The sequence below is a fragment of the Thunnus thynnus genome, chromosome 22, assembly GCF_963924715.1.
Source record: "Thunnus thynnus chromosome 22, fThuThy2.1, whole genome shotgun sequence".
NCBI classification, from domain to species: Eukaryota; Metazoa; Chordata; class Actinopteri; order Scombriformes; family Scombridae; genus Thunnus; species Thunnus thynnus.
The window spans coordinates 2393674-2418566 of NC_089538.1; the positions used below are offsets into that span (position 1 = coordinate 2393674).

Below are 24893 nucleotides of genomic sequence, written 5' to 3' on the forward strand. Positions count from 1 at the left end.
GCCTTTGCACTGTCACACCTAAACAGAATGCAGCCATTAATTTTAATTCATGAGGCAAAATGACCACTGTGCCAAAGCTCTATTGCAGTTGAACCTATCTGTGTTCACATGACAAAATATTGTTGTTGAGGAATTAGCAAGACTGCTTACATTATGAGGAGATAACACAGATTAAAACTAACATACTAATTACTTATTAGAAGAGAAAGTAACCTGTTTTTTAATTTTCTGAGGACTCCCTAGAACTCCCCCGTTTCTGCAGGTTCATCAACCTCTCTATGAGCCCCTAATGGACCTCTAAAAGTAACAAAACCCTCCTCAAGACACATGGAACACCTTAAAGACTTCCTCAAGGATTCCCAGAACCTGCTCATTCAGCCCTAAAACCAAGCAGAGTCCTTTCCAGGACCTCTGGCATGCTGTTAAATCCTCTCTCCTCTGGATATCTTAAATCTAACTTTGAGAGCAGCTCTACTTTTTAATGACTTTCCTACACTTGGATAAACACATCTTAATCAAGTGGCATTATAGGTATATGATATATTCATCACTTCCATAGTCATTAGGGTTGGGTTGCTCCAGTGGCAGGTGTCTGTGTGCGTGTTTACGTGTGTTCAAGGCCTCCTTGTCCCACAGGGGCCTAGACCTGGGTTGTTATGAGCAGATGGTCATAATTACCAGAGCACAGAAAGCAGCAGCAGCAGAGGATATGGGGTGTTGCTTTAAATTGCAGTGTAGCTAGATTGATTTCAGTAAACCTGGATGGAGTAATCCTCTTTTCAACAAGGCGAGGCCAAGGTAGTTCCCTTTAATCCACAGTGTCATCCATACCTACCTCACGGTTAAGTTTTACTGTCTGTTGTCGTTAGCAACAGCCCTCTCCTGTGGAAGTCAGTCTAGCTAAATGAGAAGTGACACTGACAGTCTCTTCACACACACTTCACACACACACACACACAGTCCAGCAGGCTGCATGTTATCACACTATGGACTCAACGCTCAAAACAGACAAACAGGAAAACAACCCTACAGTTGGAATGCCCCAACATTTAAACCTGTGAAACACCCAAAATCCGGTGAAAGAAGATCTGTTCTTAAATACAAAGGAGGCAATGTAGTAGGTTTGGAAGGATGGCTTAAAGAAGAGGAACTAGCTTCTTTGTTTTTTTACTCCTTTCTCCTTTGAAGTCCACTTTAAGAGAGCAAAACTCCAAACTTCTTTTACAAAGCTGGAACCTAATATGGTTTTGCTTACAGGGAAAGTAAATACCACATAAAATAACTCGACTGTGATATAGTCCACCAAGTTAAGAGTTTTACTTCAAGATATACAAACCTATTACCGGTGCACACTGCATGCTAACAACAACGCCGAGCTCATACGACAGTTTGTTGAAAGAAGACTAACGGTAAAACGTTTAGTCCGTTTTAAAAATTGACTTCTTGTTGAAACAGCAGCACTTTGGTGGAATAGACATGTACCTAAGTATAAGTTGGCTGCTAATGATTAGGAAGAAGTTCTAGTTCATATTTGAGGAGGTTTACAGTTGTGACAGTCATTGGGACAAAATGAAACTTCAGGGTTATTAATGTCTCGGAGCTGCGGAAGGATGCGCTTTCATCGTAGAAGACAGAAGCAGGTGGCGGTAAAACAAAAGGCGAGACTCATAATAACAGCTAGCTCGCTAGTACTGCTTTGTAAAATTAAAGAAAACAGCGACAAGCAAACCAACCTGCATGTGTAATGTCGGACAAGTCGTAGTTCTTGGCGCTACGGGGAAACTCCTTCAGTTTTCGGTTGGACAGGTTGAGAGCCCCGCTGGCGGCAGCTTCCTCCAGCGCTTTCTCCACGCTGCGGCTGGCCGCTACTGTGGCCGGCAGCTGGGCTCCATCCCCAGCAGCCATCAAACGTACAGGTCCGCCTCCTCTTCTACTTTGTTGGAAGCGTCCGCTCCACTTTCATACCCCGTAGGTCCTTATAAACTCCCAACTGAGCGCTCCTTCCGTAAACTTCTTTGAAAGTACCGAGTAAACCCGAGAAAAAATCACTTAACGATGTGAGATGTGACTGCTTCCCCTCACACAACGGGACTTACCCTCTCCACTACTAAAGGAGAGCGATGCAAGCTGTCAATCTTTCAGGAAGTTGCATCAAGCTCGCAAATGTCGCAACAGCGTTACAGGAAGACTATGCTTTTCCCTCTAAATAAAAGCGCAAACCTTGCCACAAAGAACAATAAAACCATCCCAGCTTTGTTCACTCTATTCAACCTTTGTGATCACAGCTTTGTACATGACTTCTTTTAAGCACAACAGATATAAAAAAAAATCCTGATGCAATCCAAGACTGTAGAGTCTTGGACGTTTTTAATTTGTGCATTTGCCTTTTGTTGGCCTTTTGCTGGGAGTGATGCTTCTGTTACATAGAGCAGCTCCTAAATTCATTATTGTTCGGCAATGACTCAAATCAGATAGTAGAGCCTCCAACAGGCCTATTTGTCCCCCAAAACATTATTCCTGTCCAAATAGGGAGGAGGGCTATGAGAGAGCATGTAGACCTATAGGCCTATGTTGGGAAATAAAATGTAACCCTTTATTTCACAGGTCATGATTACCTAATAATTTTCCAGGACATTTACTAGAAAGATTAAAGATTCTTTGTTGAATAAATGAATTACTGGGCAAATGGGGACTACCAGTTTTGACCGTGCATCCACCCAATTAATAGATAACTTAATAAAAAATGTTTAAAAATATTCAGATCCTTTATTTGAGTAAAAGTACCAATACAGCAATGTATGAATACTCCATTACAAGTAAGAATTCTGCATGAAAAATCCTACTCAAGTAAAAGTACATCAGTATACATCAGAGCATTAAAGTAAAAGTACTCATTCTACAACAACTGATATATTATTATACTGTATATGAGATCAGTATATCATTAATATTGAAGCATCAGTGTTAGAGCAGCATGTTACTGTTGTAGCTGCTGGAGGTGGAGCTAGTTTACACTACTTTATATACAGTTAGCTAGTTTAGTCCACTGGTTCCCAACCTAGGGGTTGGACCCCTCCAAAGGGTCAGCAGATAAATCTGAGGGGTGGTGAGATGATTAATGGGAGAGGAAAGAAGAAAAAACAAAGTTCTGATACACAAATCTGTTTTCAGTTTTTGGACTTTTTCTCTAATCTTTGAGTTTTGGTGAAATTAAACCATGTGAGAAGTTCAGAGGGAAAATCACTATTTGGTGGAGCTGTTAACGACTCATAGACATATGAAATGTGACCCCAACTACACAGAGAACTCAAATACATTTTTCACATGTGGCCCCAATCCTCTTCTGTAGGTAGTTATTCAATTTATAACCTCAAATTTTCTAAAATCCTGGCCACTGCCCCAACATGAACTGATAATATGTTTTGGGAAAAAAAAATGTTTACTATGCAATTTGTTGTTAATGGATTGAAACTTCCAAAATCACATGGCCGCATGGACCCTTAACTAACAGCAAAGAAGATGATAATGGAGAAAAGAAGCCATTAAGATGATGTACAGTCTATTTGTGCTCATATTGAAAATATAAACAAGTAGCCTACTATAAAGTAGGACGCACTGACATGTTTGCTGGAAGCAGCTACTGCAACTTGGTGTGAAACATGTAAATTATATTTTAAAAACATACACAACCTTCTCTAAAAGCGTCTTTATTGACACTGCAGAACATTATCGCTGAATGAGAATTTTATTTTGATAGTAAAACCGGAAGTCGACCGAAGCCGCGTGTCTTCACCTGGCTTTCACAGGAGGGGGTTTCGAATGGGTGCAGCTCGTGTAGTCAGCGCGAGGGAGCCAGGAGGAGTGGGCGCGGCCACAACGCGAGTATTTTTGACTGACAGCGCTGGGGCGGGGCTTCTGTTTGTTCAATGACTGTAGACACAAAGTTACTGATGCTAATACGCACCAATCAGAATAAAATGCAGACAATTTTTGTGACATAATCGAAGCAGTAACCAATCAGGTGATCCAATTAATGTTCCATTTATCATGAATGAAAACTCATGTCATGGTAATTGAATTTGTTCAATTGTAGTTGATCTTCACTCTCCATTATAGTAATACTAACCTACAAAATCCAAGCAAAACAAAGTATGGAGAGGTTCCAGTGTGTTCCTGTGTGTTTGTGTGTATGGTCTGAATACACACACGTGTCTAAATGTCTATATAAGTGCAAATGCGGCGTCAGCAGGAGTACATTGTCCCCTCTTGCCTCCCGTGAGGTTTAAAACCCTTATTCTTATTCTTCCATTCTTTCAGGAGCAGATGACTCCCCTCCTGCACACACACACACATGCACACACTTCTGCATCCATTAGCATTGTCCCCTCCTCTCCACCCTCCATCCACCCTTCTCTTTAGCCCTTGTTTCCACCCTCCCTCCCTCTCCAGCGTCCCATTGGACCATCTGTCAAAGTCCTGCCGGACTAGTCGCCCAGCTGCAACCAGGGTGAGTGTGTATGTGTGTGTGTGTGTTGGGGAGGGGGTTAACTTTCACTATATGTGGTTGTAAAACTCCATTAACAGTCACTGGTTAACTTATACTGTGCACTGTATAAGATTATAATGAAACCATTATACCTCCCCCACCCAAGGGAGTGTTGTAATATTACTTGGTCTGCGATTTTGAGCTTTTCTTTGTTTTTTCATTCTGTAAGCCTACACAGTAGCAATATAGGGCTTGTAAATGAAGTGCTGCATAACTGTGGTTGATGATGCATAGTAACAGCATCAATAATTAACAGATTAATCAGTGCATGCATTTTTGTGACATACACTGAAGAAAATACATTTGCAGGAAATATCTTTTTTCTTTACAATCTATTCCCTCTTTCTGATATCAGCAGCTTCGAGATAGCTGGTGATTTAGTTTGAGTTAAAGCATGCACTGCAACTTTAGTAAACCTGTAAAAACACATAGAGAACACACGCAAAAAGACAAAACACAAGCAAATACAGAATCATAATAAAAGTAAAGAAAACACAACCAAACACACAAATGTGCTGTAAATATAGAAAACACGCTGCAAGAAACAGAAAACTCAAACACTCTGCAAATAAAATACAACTAAATACTCAAACATGCTGCAAATACAGAAAAAAACAACCCACAACAGAAAACGTGTGATTATTACAACTTCCAAATGATTGAGGTATGGCAATTGTGTTTGTAGAACAATGAGATAATAACATTCACTTTAAATCAGGAAGTATTATGATCCAGACAATTGGCACATGGCATTAGGGGGATGGTTCACATATGGTGAAGTAGTTATTTGGAAACAACAACAATATGTACTGTTAATAGTTTGCCTACAGTAAATCTAAACATATTAAGATTAAATGTGTATTCTCAAAGGAGTTGTATGGGCCCTTAACTTTATATGACTGATATTTATGAAGGTGGTTTGATGTAAATAACAATCATTACATTTGAGTAAAACAGATTTATGGTTTTGAGGAATCAAAAAAGGATGATGAAGTCATACATCTATAGATGGAGTTAATATTGAAAGGGTGCACAAAATCAGATTTGGAAGTGTAATCATAGAACGCTCTCTTACATACCTCACATCACTTATGGAAGGACAAAAGTGTCTGAAAGCATTACAGTTCTGAACAAGCTTACAAGGATTTTTACAATGGATTACAAGGCACTTCCCTGAATTTAACATGTTACAATACTGTGTGAAATTGTGGGGCAACACATACTATTATACATCCATACAGAAAAGAGCAATAAGAATTCTAAGATGGATTTGCATGCATTGCTGTCTGTCCTAGTTCCTAGTTTTCATTTTCAAATCCTACACACAGGGGCTTTTAACTAGCATTTGGGACTGTACTGACTGATACTTACACAAACAGCCATGACCAAAAAATATTTTTAGTAAAGGGGATAGTTTTGCCAGATGTATCACTCAACTGGCTGTCAAAGGCTGTTTTTTTAATGTGGGACCGGCCCAAGCAAGGGGGACAAGGGGGGCCAAGCACTTCCAACCCTACGCTTCTGCATAAGAGCATAAATATTTAACTTTAAAATTAGTGATGCTAACTTAACATAGACAATAGCTTGGCTAACCAGTTCAGAGAACAGTTGACACATACTATCATCACGTCATGAAAACTTGTTAGAAGGAAAGCTTAATGTTTTCACTGAATTACAGTATGCCATTAGAAGAAGAAAAAATCTTCAGCAGTGCGCTAAAGAAACAATAAAATTTATGTTTTTATCAAACATCTGTCTTTAAAGGAATATTTCAACATGGAGTCATGAAGGCTGGAGGCAGGGGGCTGTGGACAAAGTTCCAAAATACACCTTCCAAATGTGTTAACATATATATATATATAAATGGACGTCATGACAGCTCCCCAAAAGTGGAGCCAAAACATACTGAGTTTTTAGTGAGTTCTGAAATCAATGTCTGAGCTGACACAAACACACAGACACACTCCCATACACATGGGTGGCCCGTCCTTTGCTAGCTAGCTTACAGCTAACGTCTGTGCAGGTAGTACATTGGCTGTTCGGAGGGAATAAACACAAACCTTCCGGTGGTCAAAATCATGCAAATTACGTGAGGTGAAAATTTGCTTCAGTTTCTGTCTTAACATGTCCTGAGAATGGTGAAATCTTTACTACTAGTCTTGTTCATTCCATCAGAACTTTGGTATTTTGGGGTACATTGTGTATATTTCAGGCTAATGAACAATGCAGCTTCTAGGAGCCCATTGTGGGAGCTTCATACTGTTAGCTTTTCCCTATGATGAATCATGTTACTTTTGCACATCAGTGAAACAAACACAGCAGACAGGAGGATAACCACACACTGATATAGATGAGCTGGAACACACACACATGCAGGATCACCCTGTCTGTGTAGGTGACACAACATGAGCTGAGAACAATAGAGGCAGCATCATAAACTCAAGCTTCCTGCTAATGAGTATGAATATTCATGCTTTTCACTGACCCACATGCTTTTGGGATGGTGTCATCAGTTTACACTATGACCAATCAAAAGAGCTGAATTCCCAGTGTTGGTTGGTTTTCACTTTTAAATTAGCTCACTGTTTTTGTTTTCTCAATGAAATGTAGATCAGATATGATTCAGTTTGACTGATTACAAAATGCATTTATTAAAGAATTGATTTTGAGGTCTCAGTAAACCAGCAACCCACTAATCTCGCCTCTGGTTGAACAGCTCTGGGGTCTTTTCCCACCAAACTTTTCTGTTTTCTTTTTGTTTTTACTTGAGTCCCTGCAGGCGGAGTGACATCACAGTTTCTCACGCTCTTTGTCCATCCTTACTTCCTCTGAGCTCTCCCTCTCTTCCTGTCCTATCCTCTTGTTTTTCCCCCTGTGGGTTGTAGAGACGTTGCTGGTTTCCTGACCCACTTCCCTCTCTGATGTAGAGGACATATGTTACTATGTTGTAAGCTTTTCAAAACTCTGTGTTGGCCATGATGTTTTGTTTTTCTTATATCTTCCTTGTGAGCACTGCGCTTTAAATCCGCTCCCCTTCAGCAGCATTATATCACATTTATAATAGAATATCTCAAACTGAAGTGTACTTCCAGACTCCAGCACATGTGTAACAGACATGTAAAGTGGTTGATAGGCCACTCTCAAATTCTAAAAAAGCACTTTTATCTACAGCGCTTTTCCAAGTTCTAATCTTGTGTCCTTGTGTTAACTGTTCAGCTATCTTGTTATATGTCAAATATAGGTCATTTAAACAATTGAGTATTGTTAAATCCAAGTCCCGGTTTTCACTTGTTGTAAAATGAAAAAAACAAAGTCATGATTCATCTTGAACTCAAGGGGGAATATGTATAAAATATATCCAATCAAATGTGATTGATTGGATACATTAATTATCATAATCAAATGACACTTGGTGATTAGCTTGTGGGTTGTAGTTGCTCTTATCCTCCGCTAACTTATCTAACAATGTTAGTGAGGGGTGGAGGCCAACAGTCCTCTGCAGCTCAATATGCTAGCTTAGCATAAAGACTGGAAACAAGGGGAAACAGCTAGCCTGGCTTTGTCCAGGGTTTGAAAATATTCCTACTTAATTAGTTAACATGATGTATCTCATTTCTTTGGTCTGTACTTCAACAGAAATGTAAATTTGTGTTTTTTGGGGGGTATTATGTGCTGGAACTATTTCTTGACAAACAATAGCTGGGTGCAGTGCCTGTTTGCAGCTTCCCTGAGTCCTGTCATCACAGTCAGGTTGCCAGATTTGGTACCACTGTGCCTATACATATCCCTATAGGCTATCAAAACCTGTGTTCACTGAATGATTCTGGCAACCTGCACCATAGCCAGAGATGCTGCATAGAAGCACTGTGAGCAGGTGGATAAACTGTTGTTTGTCAAGAAATAGTTCCAACACATAACTTCCCCACAAACCAAAAATTGTTGTTTTAACATGTCTGTTTGGGTATGGATTAAAAAAATGAGCTACATTGTGTAAATTAGTGAGCTTTAGAGGTGTTGGTTGGTGTATTTCTGAACTTTGGACAGGGCCAGGCTAGCTGTTTCCCCCTGTTTCCATTCTTTATGCTAAGCTAGGCTAACCACATCCTCCAGGCATCCATGGTTTCCTCTCCAAAATGAAACTTAGAACGAATGACCAGCGTCCTCTGCAAAGTCCTCAGTCATCTCTGACCTCAGGCGTGACCAAAGGAGCAATCTAATAAATGAAACACCACAAGTGGAGGAACTAAGTGTTCAAATTGTGACAGATGGAGGGATACTGAAGGGCACAAGGAGAAAGAGACTTTCAAAACTTTCAAAAACAGAGCATTTAAAGCTCAGTGATAGAGAGCAGGAGAGACTGAGAGGTGATTGACGGTGACTGAAGAAGAGAGGGAGGAGGGAATGAGCGATCGTGGTAGAGGTCAAGGGAGAGAGTGAGTGAGTGACTGCTGAAAGGGGAGTATGCCTGAGAATGAATGGTATGTGATTTAGACGTGACCAGCCCACCACCAGCTGTGCATGTTGTCTCAGACACACACACAGATAGTCTTATCAAGTCCTGCCACACACTCCCTGACTGGAGCCTGTAACATTAACACTGCAGTAAGGTAGAATAAAAAGGAGGATCTCTGGTTTCATGGCTCCTCACCATTCACTGTGCCTTCAACTGTTGCTGATATCAGGATTAACTGGACCTCGTACCCTGTAAAATATCACCCAGTAAAGATCTATAGAATCTTTTTTTGTCTTTGTTCCTTCAGCCAGTAGCAATAAACAACTGTAACTCTTTAAACTGATCCCCTTCTTTTTAAAATGTTTTTCCTCTTAGCAACATACCAATATACACAATACATGAAATATACACTTGGTCACAAATACACATGCCCCTGCCTGCATCCTGACCCATACTTACTGTATATATACGTTCATGCACTCACACAGGTAAGTCTGCATCTAGGGGGGTGATCAGTGTCATTTGATTTTAAAAGTGCAAGATGTGTGATGGTGTCGTGTCTGAGAGGCAGATGGTTTTGGAGGAAGTATGGAAATAGTTAACCAGTGGTGGAATGTACATTTACTCAATTTTGAGGTGTTTGTACTTTATTTGAGTATTTCTGTTTTATGCTACTTTTACTTCCACTCCCTTACATTCCAGACTTAGATATTACACTTTTACTGCTAAAGTTACTTGCTACTTTTCAGATCAATATTTTATATGTAAAGCATATGATCAATTTATGAAATATCCAAGACTACGATTAAGACTACCCAGCAGTACGTTGTGCCCTACCTTAACCACATTCAAATGCTGCAATGAATCAGTTTTATATTCCAATAATATATACAGTATACACTAAAAAATAACACTTTATATTGGGCCATCTTGCATAATTACTACTTTTACTTTTGATACATCAAGTACATTTTGTCGCCAATACTTATGTACTTTCTACCACTTAAGTAAGATTTTGAATGTAGGACTTTTACTTGTAATGGAGCATTTTTTCATTGTGAAATTTGTTTCTTTTACTTAAGTAAAAGATCACAGTACTTCCTCTACTTCTGTAGTTAACATAGTAAAGAAGCAGGGGAAACAGTAAGGTTCAATTATACTTTTGTAAAGCAACAACAGGAAGTGGGGGCAACAGAAAGAGCTCTGAGTTTGTGTATGACATTGAATCTTTGCTAGGATCGTTTATGGATAGTAGTGGGATATTTATCGTCTACAATGAGTCCAAGATATTTGAAGTTGTTGACCTGTTCTACTGTCTTGCCGCCACTGGAGGTGGTGTTCAGTGCATGGATGTGGTGATGGGTGAAGGGCTGGTTCAGTCATTTGTGTAAAGGGTGCAAAGGGACAGTTGCACTAAAGGCTGAGCTGAAATCAGATGACTGAAGTGCAGTTGACAGGTGATTCCAGATGTTGAAGCAGGGAGTGGAAGAGACCTCCCACAACATTGTGGGAGGTCATTTGGCCCTGTAAGCAAACAGCTGGGGGTCCAGCTGTGGTCTCATGGCTGGCAGGATGGTGAACAGAATCAGTTTTCCAGGCGTTTCATGCCAGGAAAACTGACTTGCTCAAAAACATACCACAACCCTCCACTCCCAACCTTTCCTGCTGGTCCCAAAACAAACCAAAAGTTCTTTGCACACAAACAGTAACAAACTAATAGAATGAATACTATAAATACAATGTTGAAATAACCACAATGTTTTGGCGTCTTACAGGGGAGTGAAGTGCTCTGAACCAAAGAGTTCTGAAAGTATGTCAGATCAGCAAAGAGTGGAAAAAGACAAAACATGATGTTTAGTTACGATCAAAAGTGCATCTTCATCAGCCATTCAAAACAGAAGGCTTAGGCTCAGTGACAAAGTCTAGTGTCTAGCCTAAGTGTTTGAAATAAATCCCTCAAAATCTGTGCATGTTGATCAATGAGACGTCATCACACTTACATTTATCCCAACAGGGGTGACCACACAGTGTCTTTCATTATGAGCCTCTACCAAATAAAAAGATGTTGATTACAGTGTCTACTTCAGTGATTTACTTCTATATGACCGATATGACTTCTATAAAGTTAGAAGACTTGTGAGAGACAGATTTTAAAAAGATCTAAAAACTGGGAGACTGAAATAATATTTCTTCAAAAAACACTACTTAGTTCAGTCTGATATATAGAAAATTATACATATTTCATTAGATTTGTAGCAAAAATTGACATATTCTGCATCTGAAACTTGACATAACATTTATCACTGTAGCTTGTTGTTACAGGCTTATAGTGAAGTGGAAGTGATGGTTATGAGTGTGTTTAGAAGGGATACTGTATGTTGAACAATGAGCCTTCACTGCTCTCGTGTGGCTACAGTAAGAAACTACAACACTACAATAAACTCAACATCAGTATAACCGTTTATATGGTCAGAAACACTTATCCTGCTTATCCAGTTTGGGACGTAGCCATAATGAATTTGTATTTTAATCATGTGTGTTTTATGATTGTTTGCTCCCTTGTTTGCAGGATATTTGGAAGCTCTGGGTTGTACATACACTATGTTTCATATGTTGTGTTTTCCTCAGGGCCTCACCATATGAAATGAGAACTGTAATGATGTTTAAAGTCCTCACCACACTTCAAGATATACAATTCCTGTGGGAAAATACTGAATCCTTTATGCTTGTTTTTTGCTTAATTGTTGTCAAATATAGTCAGATATTGAAGTCTAGAATATACTGGTATCAGCCTATGAAATAACCCCAATGTGTTTGTAATTGTAGAATGTGAACCGCTCCCATATTGCTAAACCAATAAATTCACAGAGACACAGAAAGAGTCTGGAGAGTGAGAGTGGGAAAAATCCCATAAAGTGGTAAAGTAGCAACTCCCTGGAATCACCTGTACAATTTATGTGCAGAAATGCTCTTTTATACATCGGAAACAGGTTTTTAATTATAAAACAGAAAGCCACTTTTGTAGATTATGTTGTTACAGTTGTTACTGGTGAGTTACTTTTATAGTTTTATAATATACTGACATTTTTATTACCAATTGGACGGTATTTTATGAATGTTTGCAGTAAATGACATTGATGTAATTAGTTAGCATTGTGCCTGTCTTGATTCATGTAATGATAAATGGAAGTTGTCCAAAAACACAGATGTTGCCCAAATTTTCAGTCAACATATTAACTTGAACTGTTGATGAGACAGCTTCAAATACTATGTATTTTCTTTCGTTTCTTAATCAAATAAAATAATAACTTGCCTGTGAAATGATGCTGATTTCACAATTAAAACTAACTTCTGTTATTATTAAAAAGACAATGGGGCCAGACGATGTAATTGTGAGAACTACATTACCCATGAGTACTTTGAACGGAAACGTACCATTTTTCCCGCAAAATTGGGGTCATTTTTTGTCCATTGGTTGAACGCCGTGCCAAGAAACACATGACGAAATATGATTGGCTAGCGCGCTTTCTGCAGTTACCCGGATAAAGGTTGGCTATATATAAGAGACGATTGTAGGCGGGGGGTTGTAGTTCAAACCAATAGTCGATATTAGGCAGTAAGCCGCTCGTCTTTTTCGCTGCAGTGTTACAAGTTATTTGGAGATTTTAAATATGGTAAGAATTTCACGTTGTTTAGCAAGATATCAGACCGCTGGACTGTGTGTGGTGACGGTCTGTTAGCGATAAATGATGTATAGCCGCCGCTGTGCGGCAGAGAATAGCTAACTGTTAGCCGCTAATGCTAGCTGTTATACCATGGTAGCTTAGCATGCTAGCTAACGCTGCTTTGAGCTAGCAATAGATTCCAAAAGGCTGTAGGAGGCGGTTAAATTGACCACCTTTATTAGGTGTTACTCCACAGTAACGTGTGAGTTGGACATCTCAATTTAAGTAATATTTGTGTTTTCCAGGCTGGTGGTAAGGCAGGTAAAGACTCCGGGAAGACCAAGACGAAGGCTATTTCGCGCTCGCAGAGAGCAGGACTGCAGGTTTGTCCACTGTTATTCATTCATTGCCTCGGCTGTGCTAACACAAGCTAACAACCAGACGTCGCAAAGGTTACTCAGCCGGCGGCCGTCTCTTACCGACCGGCCAGTGAACCCTTTGTTTCTCTGCACTCATGCCTGCTTTTGTTCATACCGCTGCAGTTCCCGGTGGGTCGTATCCACAGACACCTCAAGTCCAGGACCACAAGCCACGGCAGAGTGGGAGCCACCGCAGCGGTGTACAGCGCGGCTATCCTCGAATACCTCACTGCCGAGGTAACGTTAGCCTCAGTTACATCTTAGATCTTCCACCTAATCTGAGCTCTGTAAAGCTGTTGGTATGGTTTTATGTGCCCTATATGAACGTCGAAAGCCCGGTTTTGTCCTTTCAGGTGCTGGAGTTGGCAGGAAATGCTTCAAAGGATCTTAAAGTGAAGCGTATAACTCCACGCCACTTGCAGCTGGCCATCAGAGGAGACGAGGAGCTGGACTCACTTATCAAGGCCACTATTGCTGGCGGAGGTAAGAAAACGTCTCTGCACCTGGGTGGCTTTCAACAGTGCACATCACCACAAAGCTCTGATCAGTATCATTTTATATGCATGAGAGCATTGTTTTGCATAAAGCACATTTTGAAGTTGTACTTGCCAAAGAGGCTATAAAATATTGGATTAGGGTTGCATCTGATGAGTTTTCATGATAAATTGTTTTTTTTTATATATAAATTTAGCCATTGAGTCCATAAAATGTCAGCAAATTATGAAGTTTTTCTTACAATGACTCCAGTCTTCCAGAAACCAACATGACAAAACAAACACAATAATTAAAGTGTATTTTACTCTATAATCTTTTTATAATCAGGTGTCAGTTTTTTAATGTTATGCTGATCCAACAGATTATATTGATTTTTCAGCTCAACAATGGATTCAATGGCTCAACTTTTGACTTGGTGTCAAATAAAATGTCTTGCGCTTTAGTCTTTTTCTTATTTATTATTGCTGTTCCCTTTTTGTTTCAACAGCAAGTGATTCATGTGTCTTATGTCCTTTTATCTTCCAGGTGTGATCCCTCACATCCACAAGTCTCTCATTGGAAAGAAGGGCCAGCAGAAGACCGTATAACCTGAAGTGCTCTGGAAGTCGTGCCATCTCAGGACGAAGTCTGCATCAAGTGGTTAAATGTCTTAGTGTAGAACACCTTTTAGGAGTTATTTGTATGGTTGAGCTTGCATTTACTCACCTGGGGTATTTTTTAAAAGTGGCTTCAAAGAAGCTCATTTTTTGTGTTTTGGCTTTTTTTTTTTTTTTTTTTTTTTTTTTTTTTCTGGTGCTGCAGTTTTTGTGTTTGAAACTTGCTTTTATGGCATTCCCATGTTAAAATTGGTGTTTTAATAAAGCTCTTATTGGGCATTTGCAGTTTGTTTCAGTTCTTGTTCATGAGCTTGTTTCTGTTATATTCTACACTGTAGGTATTCAGTTGGTGACTCTGTTCATAAGACTCCAGTATACATGTGTTTGGCGTTAGTGGTTTTAAGTTAATCTTCCCAGTTTGAATAAAAAAATCCACCTTGGTTGACAAAAAGCAAAGGACAGCCACAGCTTGCATGTGGAAACAGTCATTGCGTGCTTAGAAACATCTTAAACTGGCAGACATTTGATCACTTCCAACTTTGTGTAGCCTTGTTGCATGAATTGCAAAGCATGTTCAACATCAGTTTACCACTAGACTGAAATGAACTGGGAAACGCCTGTAGTCATTTTTGGATTCTTCAATAAAGACTGGACTGGCACAGTCATAACATTTTGCATATTGTGGTGTATGGATGGCTTTATTTGCTCTACTGTATGAAGGCAATTTGATTAAGTTAATAGGGAGATTAAGGGTGAAGATACAAGATTGAAACAAGTGTCTTAGACATGCAGGCCAACATGTGACCATCAGCTCTAGTTATTAAATGAAACCTCTACAAATGGGGGTCACTGGAAATTATTTATCAATCCAATTTTGAGAGGATACAGCTGAAGTTAAATGTCGAGGTTCCCCTTCTTTGAAAAAAAGATATAGTCTACAGCACCTTAAAGGAATTTGTAATCATTTTGTGCATATTTTAAAAGGCTGATGGTCCAAAATGAATTTAAACAACATAAGTCACAGGTTTCCATGAGTGAATGCAGGAAATATTTCGTAGTAAAATCTTCATTCTTCAGCTGTCATTCAGAGTCCCTGTGAATCTTTACAGAGTCTTACCATAGTTTTTGGTAATTCAAGGTCTTAAAATGCCTCATTTTAGTAGGGGGAGGGGAGGCATTACATTTTGATCTGTATAAAAACAATGAGGTTAGATATTGTGGCGTTTCCAAGAAGTGAACTTGTATAATTCTATGTGACAAACACCTGCGTGCGTGTTGTCAGTTATCCAACAACTAAGAGGAAGCGAGAGAGTTCAAACAGCAGAAAAAAATAAAAAACGACAACAGAGCCACCAGAGCTTATATGTCAGAGAATAACAGACGTGCACCTACACACCGAGGGCCACTGTGATTAGATATTCATTACCTCTTACGACCTGCAGGCAAGGCAGACATGTCTGGGCATATAAAAATAACACCTAAAGAAAAATCAATTAATATGACGTTTGTTTACTCAGGAAAACTCCCAATTCGTCAAAATTCAGGTATTTTTTATTTCAGCAGTCATGCTTTCAGATATTTCCGATTACTTGTGAGATTGATTTGACCGGAAAGGCCTCATTCTTCTGAACAAAACATGGTATAGCACTCCATGGTTTGATAGAAATGTGATTGACAAACAGCTGTTCTAACCATAAACGATTGTGATTCTATAAAATCTCATCAGACTATTTGAAATGCTCTGTGTAGTCTATAAGTTACTCTATGAAGATTTCAAGAGGGAAAACACAAGTATGCCTATGTAAAGAGGGATGTGACTGTTTGCACCCTTTCACTGTTCCAGCAGATATTTTCATATTCAGCCACATCTGCCTGATGTTATCCATCATACTGTTTAATCAGTCAGACCTATAGTGCCACTATATTTCCAGCCATGTAGGCCTATGTAAAGAGGGATGATCAGCAGATATGTTCATAATCAGTGGTAACCATCTCTTATGTTATATTCATCATACCATTTGATGTAATGTCAGACCTGTAGGCAGAATATCAGTTGTATAACCTATACTATGGTTAGGCTTTTATAGTTTCAAGGGCGAGGCCTACAGTACATTGTAATCATCCTTTCAAATTAGTGAGCATCTTTTGGAAATAATTTCAAATTCACTATCTCCCCTATTTGTTGTTTGAATCAAAAGTTTGATTGTGAAGGTGTAAACAGTGTAAACCATACAGCCTAAATGCAAGACTAGTGGTAGCTTCACTTGTAGCCTAATTAAAATTGACAGATGAAAGAGAAACTGACAAACATAATCATAAACAACCAAGTATCAGTATTGGCAGATATTTTGCTTTTAAAAATATATATACGCTTATAGCCTAAATAATTGGTTTCTGTATCTGCCAAGAATTTCTATATCAGCGGCAGTACATCCCTAATTAACTTACGAAACGCAACAACATTGTCTACTGTATTATAGTTTGTTTGTTGTTGTTTGTTTGTTTTTTTACCATGGAAATGGTATTATTTTTTCCTTGCATAGGTATTAAAATGATCTTAAAAGCCATTAAATTTGAAGTTGAGAATTGTGCAAGTACCCTGCATTTAACCATGGCAGCACTAGTGTTCACCACTAGGTGACACTATCACACCACAAGAGCCTCCAACCATGTAAGTCTGATAAATGGGGCCCATATAACTAGAAGTCAGGGCCTGCATTTATTAAGCATCAGACTACAATCTGGAAAGTTCTCCATTGAGACTAAATGCCATTAAGACACACAGAGCTGCAAAAGAAATGATGAAGTCACACTGTGGATCCAACAAACTAAAAGCACTGACACCTCTTTATAACATTTGTTGCAGGGAAGTAAAAAATTAATAGTAAAATGAAGTAACATCAATTATCAACATGCAAACATTTACATTTATCATATTCTTAGCAAGAGTGTGAGTATAGAGAGTATAGAGAGTGGCTATCTCCATCTTACCCATTTGGAAAGCTTGGTTTGGGGGTTTATGGCAAACTGGAATCTGTCAGTGAAGGATGAGATGCTTCCTTGTTTTAGCCCCAATTTTTTGGACATGCGCACATTTGCACATGTGGACTGCACAGATTCACACTAAATAAATCAAGGCAAAAAATGAAAGTCAATTTTATTTGTATAGCCTAATATCACATATCACAGGGGGCTTCACAGTCTGTACAGCAATACAGCATTCTCTGTCGTAGACCCTCCATTCCAATTAGGAAAACCCCCTAAAAAACTCCTTTAACAGGAAAAAAATAGAAGAAAGAGGATCCCTCTCTCAGGACGGACTGAGGTGCAATAGATATTGTGTGTACACAATAGAACACAAATTCCAGAATACAGCATAGAACAGGATAACAAAATTATAATGGATTTATAATATATACTAAGAATGTGATGAAGAGGATATGGAGCAGCTTCCAGATGCCACCAGAACAGAATAGGACCTGAGCCATGCAACCTCCATCACCATGGAGACGTGGCAGGAGGACAGACTACACATGCACACAGGGGAGACTCACATCACACCATTCACATACATGGGAGAAGAGACAAGAAAAGACATTATTCACACAGGAGAAAGAGAAGGATAAAGACATCATTCAGAGAGAGAGACATGAGGTGGGGCTGAACTCCTGCAGGTTTGGGAACTAGATCCAAAACCTCATGAAATGGCACCGACAGCCAGGGAAGCAGAGCAGTTCCAGGGTGGGTGCTGGTCCACCAAGAGATGCCTGAGAGACAAGAGAGGACAGGAGGGGAGAGAGGGTGGAAATAGAGAGGGACACACAGCTTGGACGCTCATGTGCTTGTGGAACAAACAGAAGGTTAGAGAGATGCAATGGTTATCAGAACAGATGCAGTAATCAATAATCTTGTGGGCAGGACAGCGCTTAGTTAATTCATTGAGACAGAAACCGACCCGCCGTGCAGTACAAGGTCATGAAATACTGAATTAAAGGTAAAGGCAAAAAGATGCGTTTTAAGTTTAGATTTAAAGGATTCAACAGACTGGGATTGCCTAATGTCAGCAAGGAGGTTATTCCATAAGAATGGGGCCCAATAGGAAAAGGCCCTGCTGCCTGCTGACTTCTTTTTAACTCTAGGTACACACAGGAGCCCTGCATTTTGAGAGCAGAGAGCTTGAGATAGAATATAAGGTTTAAGGAGATCAGACAGGTATGATGGGGCATGCCCGTTTAGGATTTTACAAGTTGCTAGAAGCACTTTAAAGTCTGATCTAACACGGATAGGAAGACAATGAAGGGTCGTCCACTCACCATCAGAAGGTCAGTGGTTCAATCCCTAGCTGTGTCCTTGGGTAAGATACTGAACCTCAAATATGAGTGTCAGTGCATTAGCATAGAAACATTGCTTTAGACAGGAAGCGCTGTATCGCTCCTGATGTGCAGGTTGGCACCTTGCATGGCAGCCTCTCCCATCAGTGTATGAATGTATGTGTGAATAGGTAAATGGTGGCATGTAGTGTATAAGTGCTTTGAGTGGTCGATAAGACTAGAGAGGTGATATTTAAATGCAGTCCATTTACCATTTACCAATGAAGGGAGGCTAGAATTGGTGTAATAAGGTCAAATTTTCTTGTTTTAGTTAAAATTCTAGCTGCAGGATTTTGAAAGATCTGAAGACTTTTAGTACTAGCACATGGCAGACCTGAAAACAGACCATTACAGTTATCAAGTCTGGATGAAACAAATGCATGTATTAGAGTCTCTGCATCAGCCATGGACAGGGAAGACTGAATTTTAGCTGTTACTAAGTGGAAAAAGGCAGTCTTGATGGTTTCTTTAATGTGCTTATCAAAGGCGAGGCTGGGATCAGACACAATACCAAGATTCTTGGCTGCCATACTTTCTGAAATCGCACAGAGAGTTACTGTTACTTGAACAGACTGGTGTCTGTGTCTGGCAGGGCCAAGACCAACATCTCAGTTTTATCCAATGACATCCAATTTTTCACAGGAGCCAAACAGGCCTCTAATTTAGTAATTTGAGTATGATCATCAGTCCTTATAGGCACATACAACAGAGTATCATCCACATAGCAAATGGAAATTTATTCCATGATAACATATAATTTGGCCAAGAGGCGAAATATAAAGAGAGAAAAGCCAAGAACAGAGCCCTGAGGTACTCCACATTTAACATCAGAGAATTTAGATGTAATATTATTATAGCAGACACACTGTGTTTTTTCAGATAAATAGGACGTAAGCCAATAGAGAGCTAGGCCAGAGACACCAAAATTACAGTTTAGTCTGTCCAATAGTTTACAATGATCAATGGTGTCGTGGGCTGCACTGAGATCCAGTAATAGAAGCACAGAGGTGGAATCTGAATCCATAGTAAGTAGAAGATCATTTACCACTCTGGTTGGAGCAGTTTCAGTCAGGCGACAGAAATCCAATGAATCTATGGTGTTCCAGTTAAGAGGGATGAGATTACACATTCTTGCAGCCCAATTAAGCTTTAACATAAAAATTGTGAGTCTTAAAAGTAAAAGTCAAACATTTTCGAGGAATACGCTTATTTGCTTTGTTTCCAAGAGTGAGATGTAAAAACAATACCACCTTCATATCTGTTTGTTAAGTACAGAGCTGGAGTCAGGATGTGATTAGCCTAGCTTAGGATAAAGACTGGAAGCAGGAGGAAACAGCTAGCCTGGCTCTGTCTTAAGTAACAAATTTAGTTACAAATTATTATCTGTCTACAGATTAAACAAACAAGATATATGTTAGTTAGCTTTAGAGGTGTTGGTAGGTATATTTTTAAACTTTGAACAGAGCCAGGTGAGCTGTTTCCCCTGCTTCCAGTCTTTATGCTAAGCTAGGCTAATCACATCCTGAATCCAGCTCTGTGCTTAACACGCAAACATAAGATTGATATCCATCTTCTCATTTCACTCTAGGAAAAAAAACCAATATGCATGTTCCCCAAAATGTTGAACAATTCCTTTAACATTCAATTCCTTGAGTTTAATATTTATTTTTTTACTTAAATCATGAACAGAGGAGCATTCATCTTCAAAATCTTTGGTTTAGGAGTGTCAGTGCAACAGGGCTTGGGTCTTTGGAAAATAAAATTGTTTTCACTTTCGCCCTTTGTTTAATGGAAATCAGATGTGACATTTAAAAATAATTGAATAAAACTTTTCAGTGTGACAGACTTGGCTTGCACGCAGCACCAGAGCAGGTCTTACTGGCTTGTCCAGACTAATCAAACAAGAGCTCCTTAACTGGACAAATGAGTCCAAACACAACCTGGGTGCACCCTTCATTCTGCTTCATTTATGAGGAAATAATGAGAAGAATAATTAGTAAACTGATCCCATATGTGACAGCATCAAACCTCACAATGGTGAAAGATGGTTGTACCCATTCATGAGAAGGGGTCAGGTCAGTCTGCTTCCCAGTTTTCTTTGGGCTGGTGCAGTGTATTGCGGTTTTTCTCTTTGTCAGTTTTAAGAAGTAGTTTAACTTCTGTGTTTATCTTGTTCTGGGTAGTGTGGGGCTGAAACCTATCCCAGCATGCACTGGATGAGACACTATGAATCAAAAGCCTTTTTCTTTACATGGAAAGATGAAGCTGGACCTCTATAGTCAATATGTGGTTTAAAGGAATATTTTAGCATTTTAGAAAATAAGCTCATTTGCAAAGCTTAACTTTGAGATTAAAAGATGGATATCAATCTCATGTCAGTGTGTAAGTACAGAGCTGGAGTCAGGATGTAGTTAACTTAGCATAAAGACTAAAGCAGCTAGCCTGGCTCTGTCATTCAAAAATACACCTACCAACACTAAAGTTCACTAATTAACAAATTGTATCATCATCACATCAAAATTTTTATTTGTCTAATACTTTGGTTTATGACCAAATACCTGCAAAACCAATGACATTCCCACCAGCCTCAGCTGTACTTTGTGTTTGATAGCAAATGTTAACATGCTAACATGCCAAAATAAGGTGGTGGACATGCAACATGAATGTTAGCACTGTCAGTGTGAGCATGTTAGCATGCTATCATCAGCATTTAACTCACTAGCAGCACTGCTGAGCTACTAGCATTGCTGCAGGTGTGTTACATTTCTGTTTGTTGGTGGATTACACAAATAAGATACAATTAGTTAGTTAACTAGTTTTAGAGGTTTTAATAGGTGGGGTTTTTTTTTTTTTTTTTTTTTTTTTTTTTTTTACCTTTGGACAGAGCCAGGCTAGTTGTTTTCCCCTGCTTCAATTCTTTATGCTACATCTAATCAGGTCCTGACTCTCGCACTATTCTAGCAATACTTCAAATACATTATATTTTTAAGTCTTTAATGGACATTTGTATTTATTCAAAGGTGGACAAAAGAGAAGTGACAGGTGTGACATGCAATAAAGGGAACAAACATATTAACCAAAATGTTGAACTATTCCTTTAATATCAATATTTCCTCGAAGGTCTCTGTTGATGATTTGCAATTTAACAGTTCAGTTCACAATTGAGTTTCTAAAGGAAAAAGAAGTTTGGAAATTTGGGGGTACTGTACAAGTCAAGGAGTATATCTTAATAAGTTTTGTTTCCTTTTTTACTCCTTTAACTCTGGATGCTGTTGGACTCACACACCTCAGAGTACGTGCAAGGTTGCAAGCTCTTTTGCCCAAAGTGTTTGGAATTTTGTGTTTGGAACATTTGGAATAACACAGATCAAAAGCCTCTCCAAAGGTTTTTGAAGTTTCTTCAATGTGAAAAGTTATAATTAGGTGTTTTGGAGCTCCATGTGAAGTTTGGTGCAAACACACCTTTTCCTGAGTATTACTTTGACATAGCTGGATACAGAAGGACATACCCTTTCAGTCCTCAACATTTGCCAGCCTGTCCCCAGCTCTCTGTCTCACAGCAATGTACCCCTTCTCCCTCACCTGTTAGCCTCAGTCTGCCTGAACAATATTACCCTGCCCCCCTACCTCACGGGAGAAGACCCCCCAGCTCTACCTAATACTGCAACTTCAACATTACAGGCAACTTTCCCTCTCTCTCTCTCTCTCTCTCTGTTGCATGTGCCCCGTGAACCAATAATCAATAACAATGTTCCACAGCATCTTATCCAAATAGCTTACACACATAAATGATGAACAACTATGGTGGTTTTCATTCAAGGTACACAATAAGTCCAATCAATTGATACAACATGCGGTACTCACTTTTCATCTTCAAATGGATGGAGGCCTTCCTCGTACTCCTCATCTGCGTACCAGCTGTCAGGATCTGAATTGCCGTTGTTTCCATCCTCTTGGTCTATGAGGTCAGAACAGCGACAGTTCAATTTTGGCATCGAAAACAAAACCTGAACTGAAAAAGAAAACATTGGCATTGACACACTTGTATTGGAAAAAGTTGTATTGGCACTGAAACATGTATTAGCAGTGAAACAATATCTACTGAAAAATAAAACAAGGGCATTTAAAAATTACAATGTTATTATCTTATTTTATTTAGATTTTTTTATTTTGAAGTTTTTTATATGATGTGTTTTTCAATGTCAATCTTCAGATTTTTTCTTCATGTCTGTCTTTTTTCAGAGACATTTTTTTTTTACTCAGTCAATTTTTTTCAGTGTAACTGGTTTTCAGTTTCAACTTTCTAGCAGTGTTTTGGCCCAGAGAGGAGGGTCTTTGCTAAGCCTACATTACCCAGTACGCCTTGAGGTCCGACAAACATATCACCAACGCACAATAGCAACCCAGTCTCATGGCAAGTTGTGAAATAATTTAATCTACATATTTGTGTACATGGACACAAATTTTCAATTTTTTTCATGACACTCACCACAACTTTCAAACTAATGTATTTCAGTTAGAAGTATCTTTCGTCAGTCAGGAGTGAAAATGTGAGTGTGCACTCTGCTCAAGGAAATTTTCACTCAAGTGAGCCAGCAAGCTTCTGTTCCTGCCTTATTTTTTTCCCACTTGCATCCTGCAAAGACCCACCCTACTCTGCCTCTGATTGGCTAGTAGGTGTTTCCTTCAATTGTTAGGTTGGTTAGGTTTAGGCATGAGGAGTGAGATGGTTAGGGTTAGGGTAAGGATATCAGGGTCAGAGCCAATCAGAGACAGAGTAGGGGCGGATCTCCACAGAATGTGGGTGGGAAAAAAACAACAGTCTGTTCCCATACCACGTGATCGCACACACCGTAAATCAGCCTTGATTGTCAGAGTGACACCATTCAAATTGTCTCAGAAAGCTGAGAATCTCCCAGTTCAGACACAATATAAAGCTAGTCTCTATCATAAATGGTCCCAAAGTTATTTCATGTTTTGTAGAACATGTCTAGTAGTCTTTAACTAGCACATTTGCTCGGCTATTGATGATTTGTTTTGTAGGTCTGGTGAAAAGCGGAGTGCTAATGAGGCTTTCCCCCCAGCTCCAGCCAGGCAGGGCACCACTCAACCATTAAGTCAATTAAGAGTAGACTGAAGGGGGGCTCCTTTTCATTTGGTTCTAATTAAAGCACAGGAAGTGAAGCAGCGGCACTCGCCTACAAACCTCCAGGCTGGACCGTCTCTCTGGTGCTCTCTGGAAGCTATTAGCACATCTGGCCCCACTGGATGGACTTAGCATTTATTGTGTTTTACAGAGCTCATAACAGCATGTCATCACAAGTTAGATGAAGAATTTACTGTCTGTGAAGAAGAGTGCTGCTCATATCTATTGTCTCTGCAAAGACTTTCTTTTGGTGGGTCTGAATTCTGTACAATGTACTGATAAAGTGTGTACTGTAGCCTACTAATGTTGACAGTAAACTACATTACTGGCACGTAGAAATGAATGTCCCATTTTTACTATGTATACAAGAATGATGCAAAATATGTGACAGCACTCCAGTCAGAAAAGGTGCTTTTTGTTACTTCACCTGCAGGATTTATGACATCACAACTAATTTGGAACCAATCATGATCCAGTATGCAACTTACACAAGCGTGATATGGAAACTTAAAGCCTTCAGTGCACATACAAACATTTTCAAATGAACAATATATTTTGTTAACCAGTTCTTTTTTTTGTGTGGAAAAAACATATCAGACAAGAAGTATTATTCGAAGCAGAGTATTTTCAGATATCTCAAAACATATTTGGAGGATCTGAGTGCAATCTCCGGCAGCAGTGCAGATGAGAAGCAGTGACTGGGATGGCCATGTGTATCAGAGGAAGCACATGGTTGTCTCCAGCAGAGTTGGCAGAGATACCACACCAGGGAGAAAAAGGAGAAATGATCCCGAAAAGGTAATTCTGAAATCAATTTTTAATAAAAATATTTTAATTTAATTTCAACAACTGAATTTTTTTTTTCTGAGCTGTCGTAGCCGTCGCACCTCCATCCAAGATTTCTTTACTTTCTGTTGTGTCAAAAGTGTCAAAAGTGCATTTATCAGTCTATACACATGGTAAACTGACCATTCACAAGTCTTATGGCTTCTGGAATAAAACTTCCTAATTTTAACATTTTGCATACCAAGTTAATTTCTAAGATCTGGGAACATGGTGACATCACTAAAAAAAGGTTATTTTGAAGTGAAAATAAAGGTGAACTGTCAAATTAATTAAATTAACACCCAAGCTGTACCTTGTAAACATCCATCACAGTTTACAGACCTACTTCCTCCTTCAACTTTGACCTACTGTACTTAC

The 24893-nt window shown here is 39.2% G+C and overlaps 2 protein-coding genes across 3 annotated transcripts in view; one reads left to right on the top strand and one right to left on the bottom strand.

The window, feature by feature from the left end:
• lrch4 (leucine-rich repeats and calponin homology (CH) domain containing 4) overlaps positions 1 to 2143 on the bottom strand; it is a 50653-nt gene extending 48510 nt beyond the window's left edge. Inside the window, exon 1 of one of the 2 annotated variants that reach the window (XM_067580867.1) lies at positions 1734 to 2142. In XM_067580867.1, coding sequence (XP_067436968.1) covers positions 1734 to 1905 — 172 coding nt within the window. In that variant the 5' untranslated portion in view covers positions 1906 to 2142. Of the gene's footprint in view, positions 1 to 1733 lie in introns of both variants that reach the window. The other variant, XM_067580866.1, reaches the window with a different exon arrangement.
• Positions 2144 to 12547: 10404 nt separating this feature from the next.
• LOC137174640 (histone H2A.Z) lies at positions 12548 to 14851 on the top strand. Its single transcript, XM_067580068.1, has 5 exons — positions 12548 to 12673; positions 12970 to 13047; positions 13207 to 13320; positions 13437 to 13566; positions 14104 to 14851. Exons 1-5 carry the CDS (start codon positions 12671 to 12673, stop codon positions 14163 to 14165), a joined length of 387 nt encoding a protein of 128 aa, XP_067436169.1. The 5' UTR covers positions 12548 to 12670; the 3' UTR covers positions 14166 to 14851.
• The last annotated feature ends 10042 nt before the right edge of the window (positions 14852 to 24893 follow it).

What these genes read in the sequence shown, in the direction of transcription:
- LOC137174640 (XM_067580068.1), top strand. An exon ending in CGCAGAGAGCAGGACTGCAG is followed by an intron (nt 13,048 to 13,206) that starts GTTTGTCCACTG and finishes ATACCGCTGCAG; the next exon opens with TTCCCGGTGGGTCGTATCCA. An exon ending in GGCCACTATTGCTGGCGGAG is followed by an intron (nt 13,567 to 14,103) that starts GTAAGAAAACGT and finishes TTTATCTTCCAG; the next exon opens with GTGTGATCCCTCACATCCAC.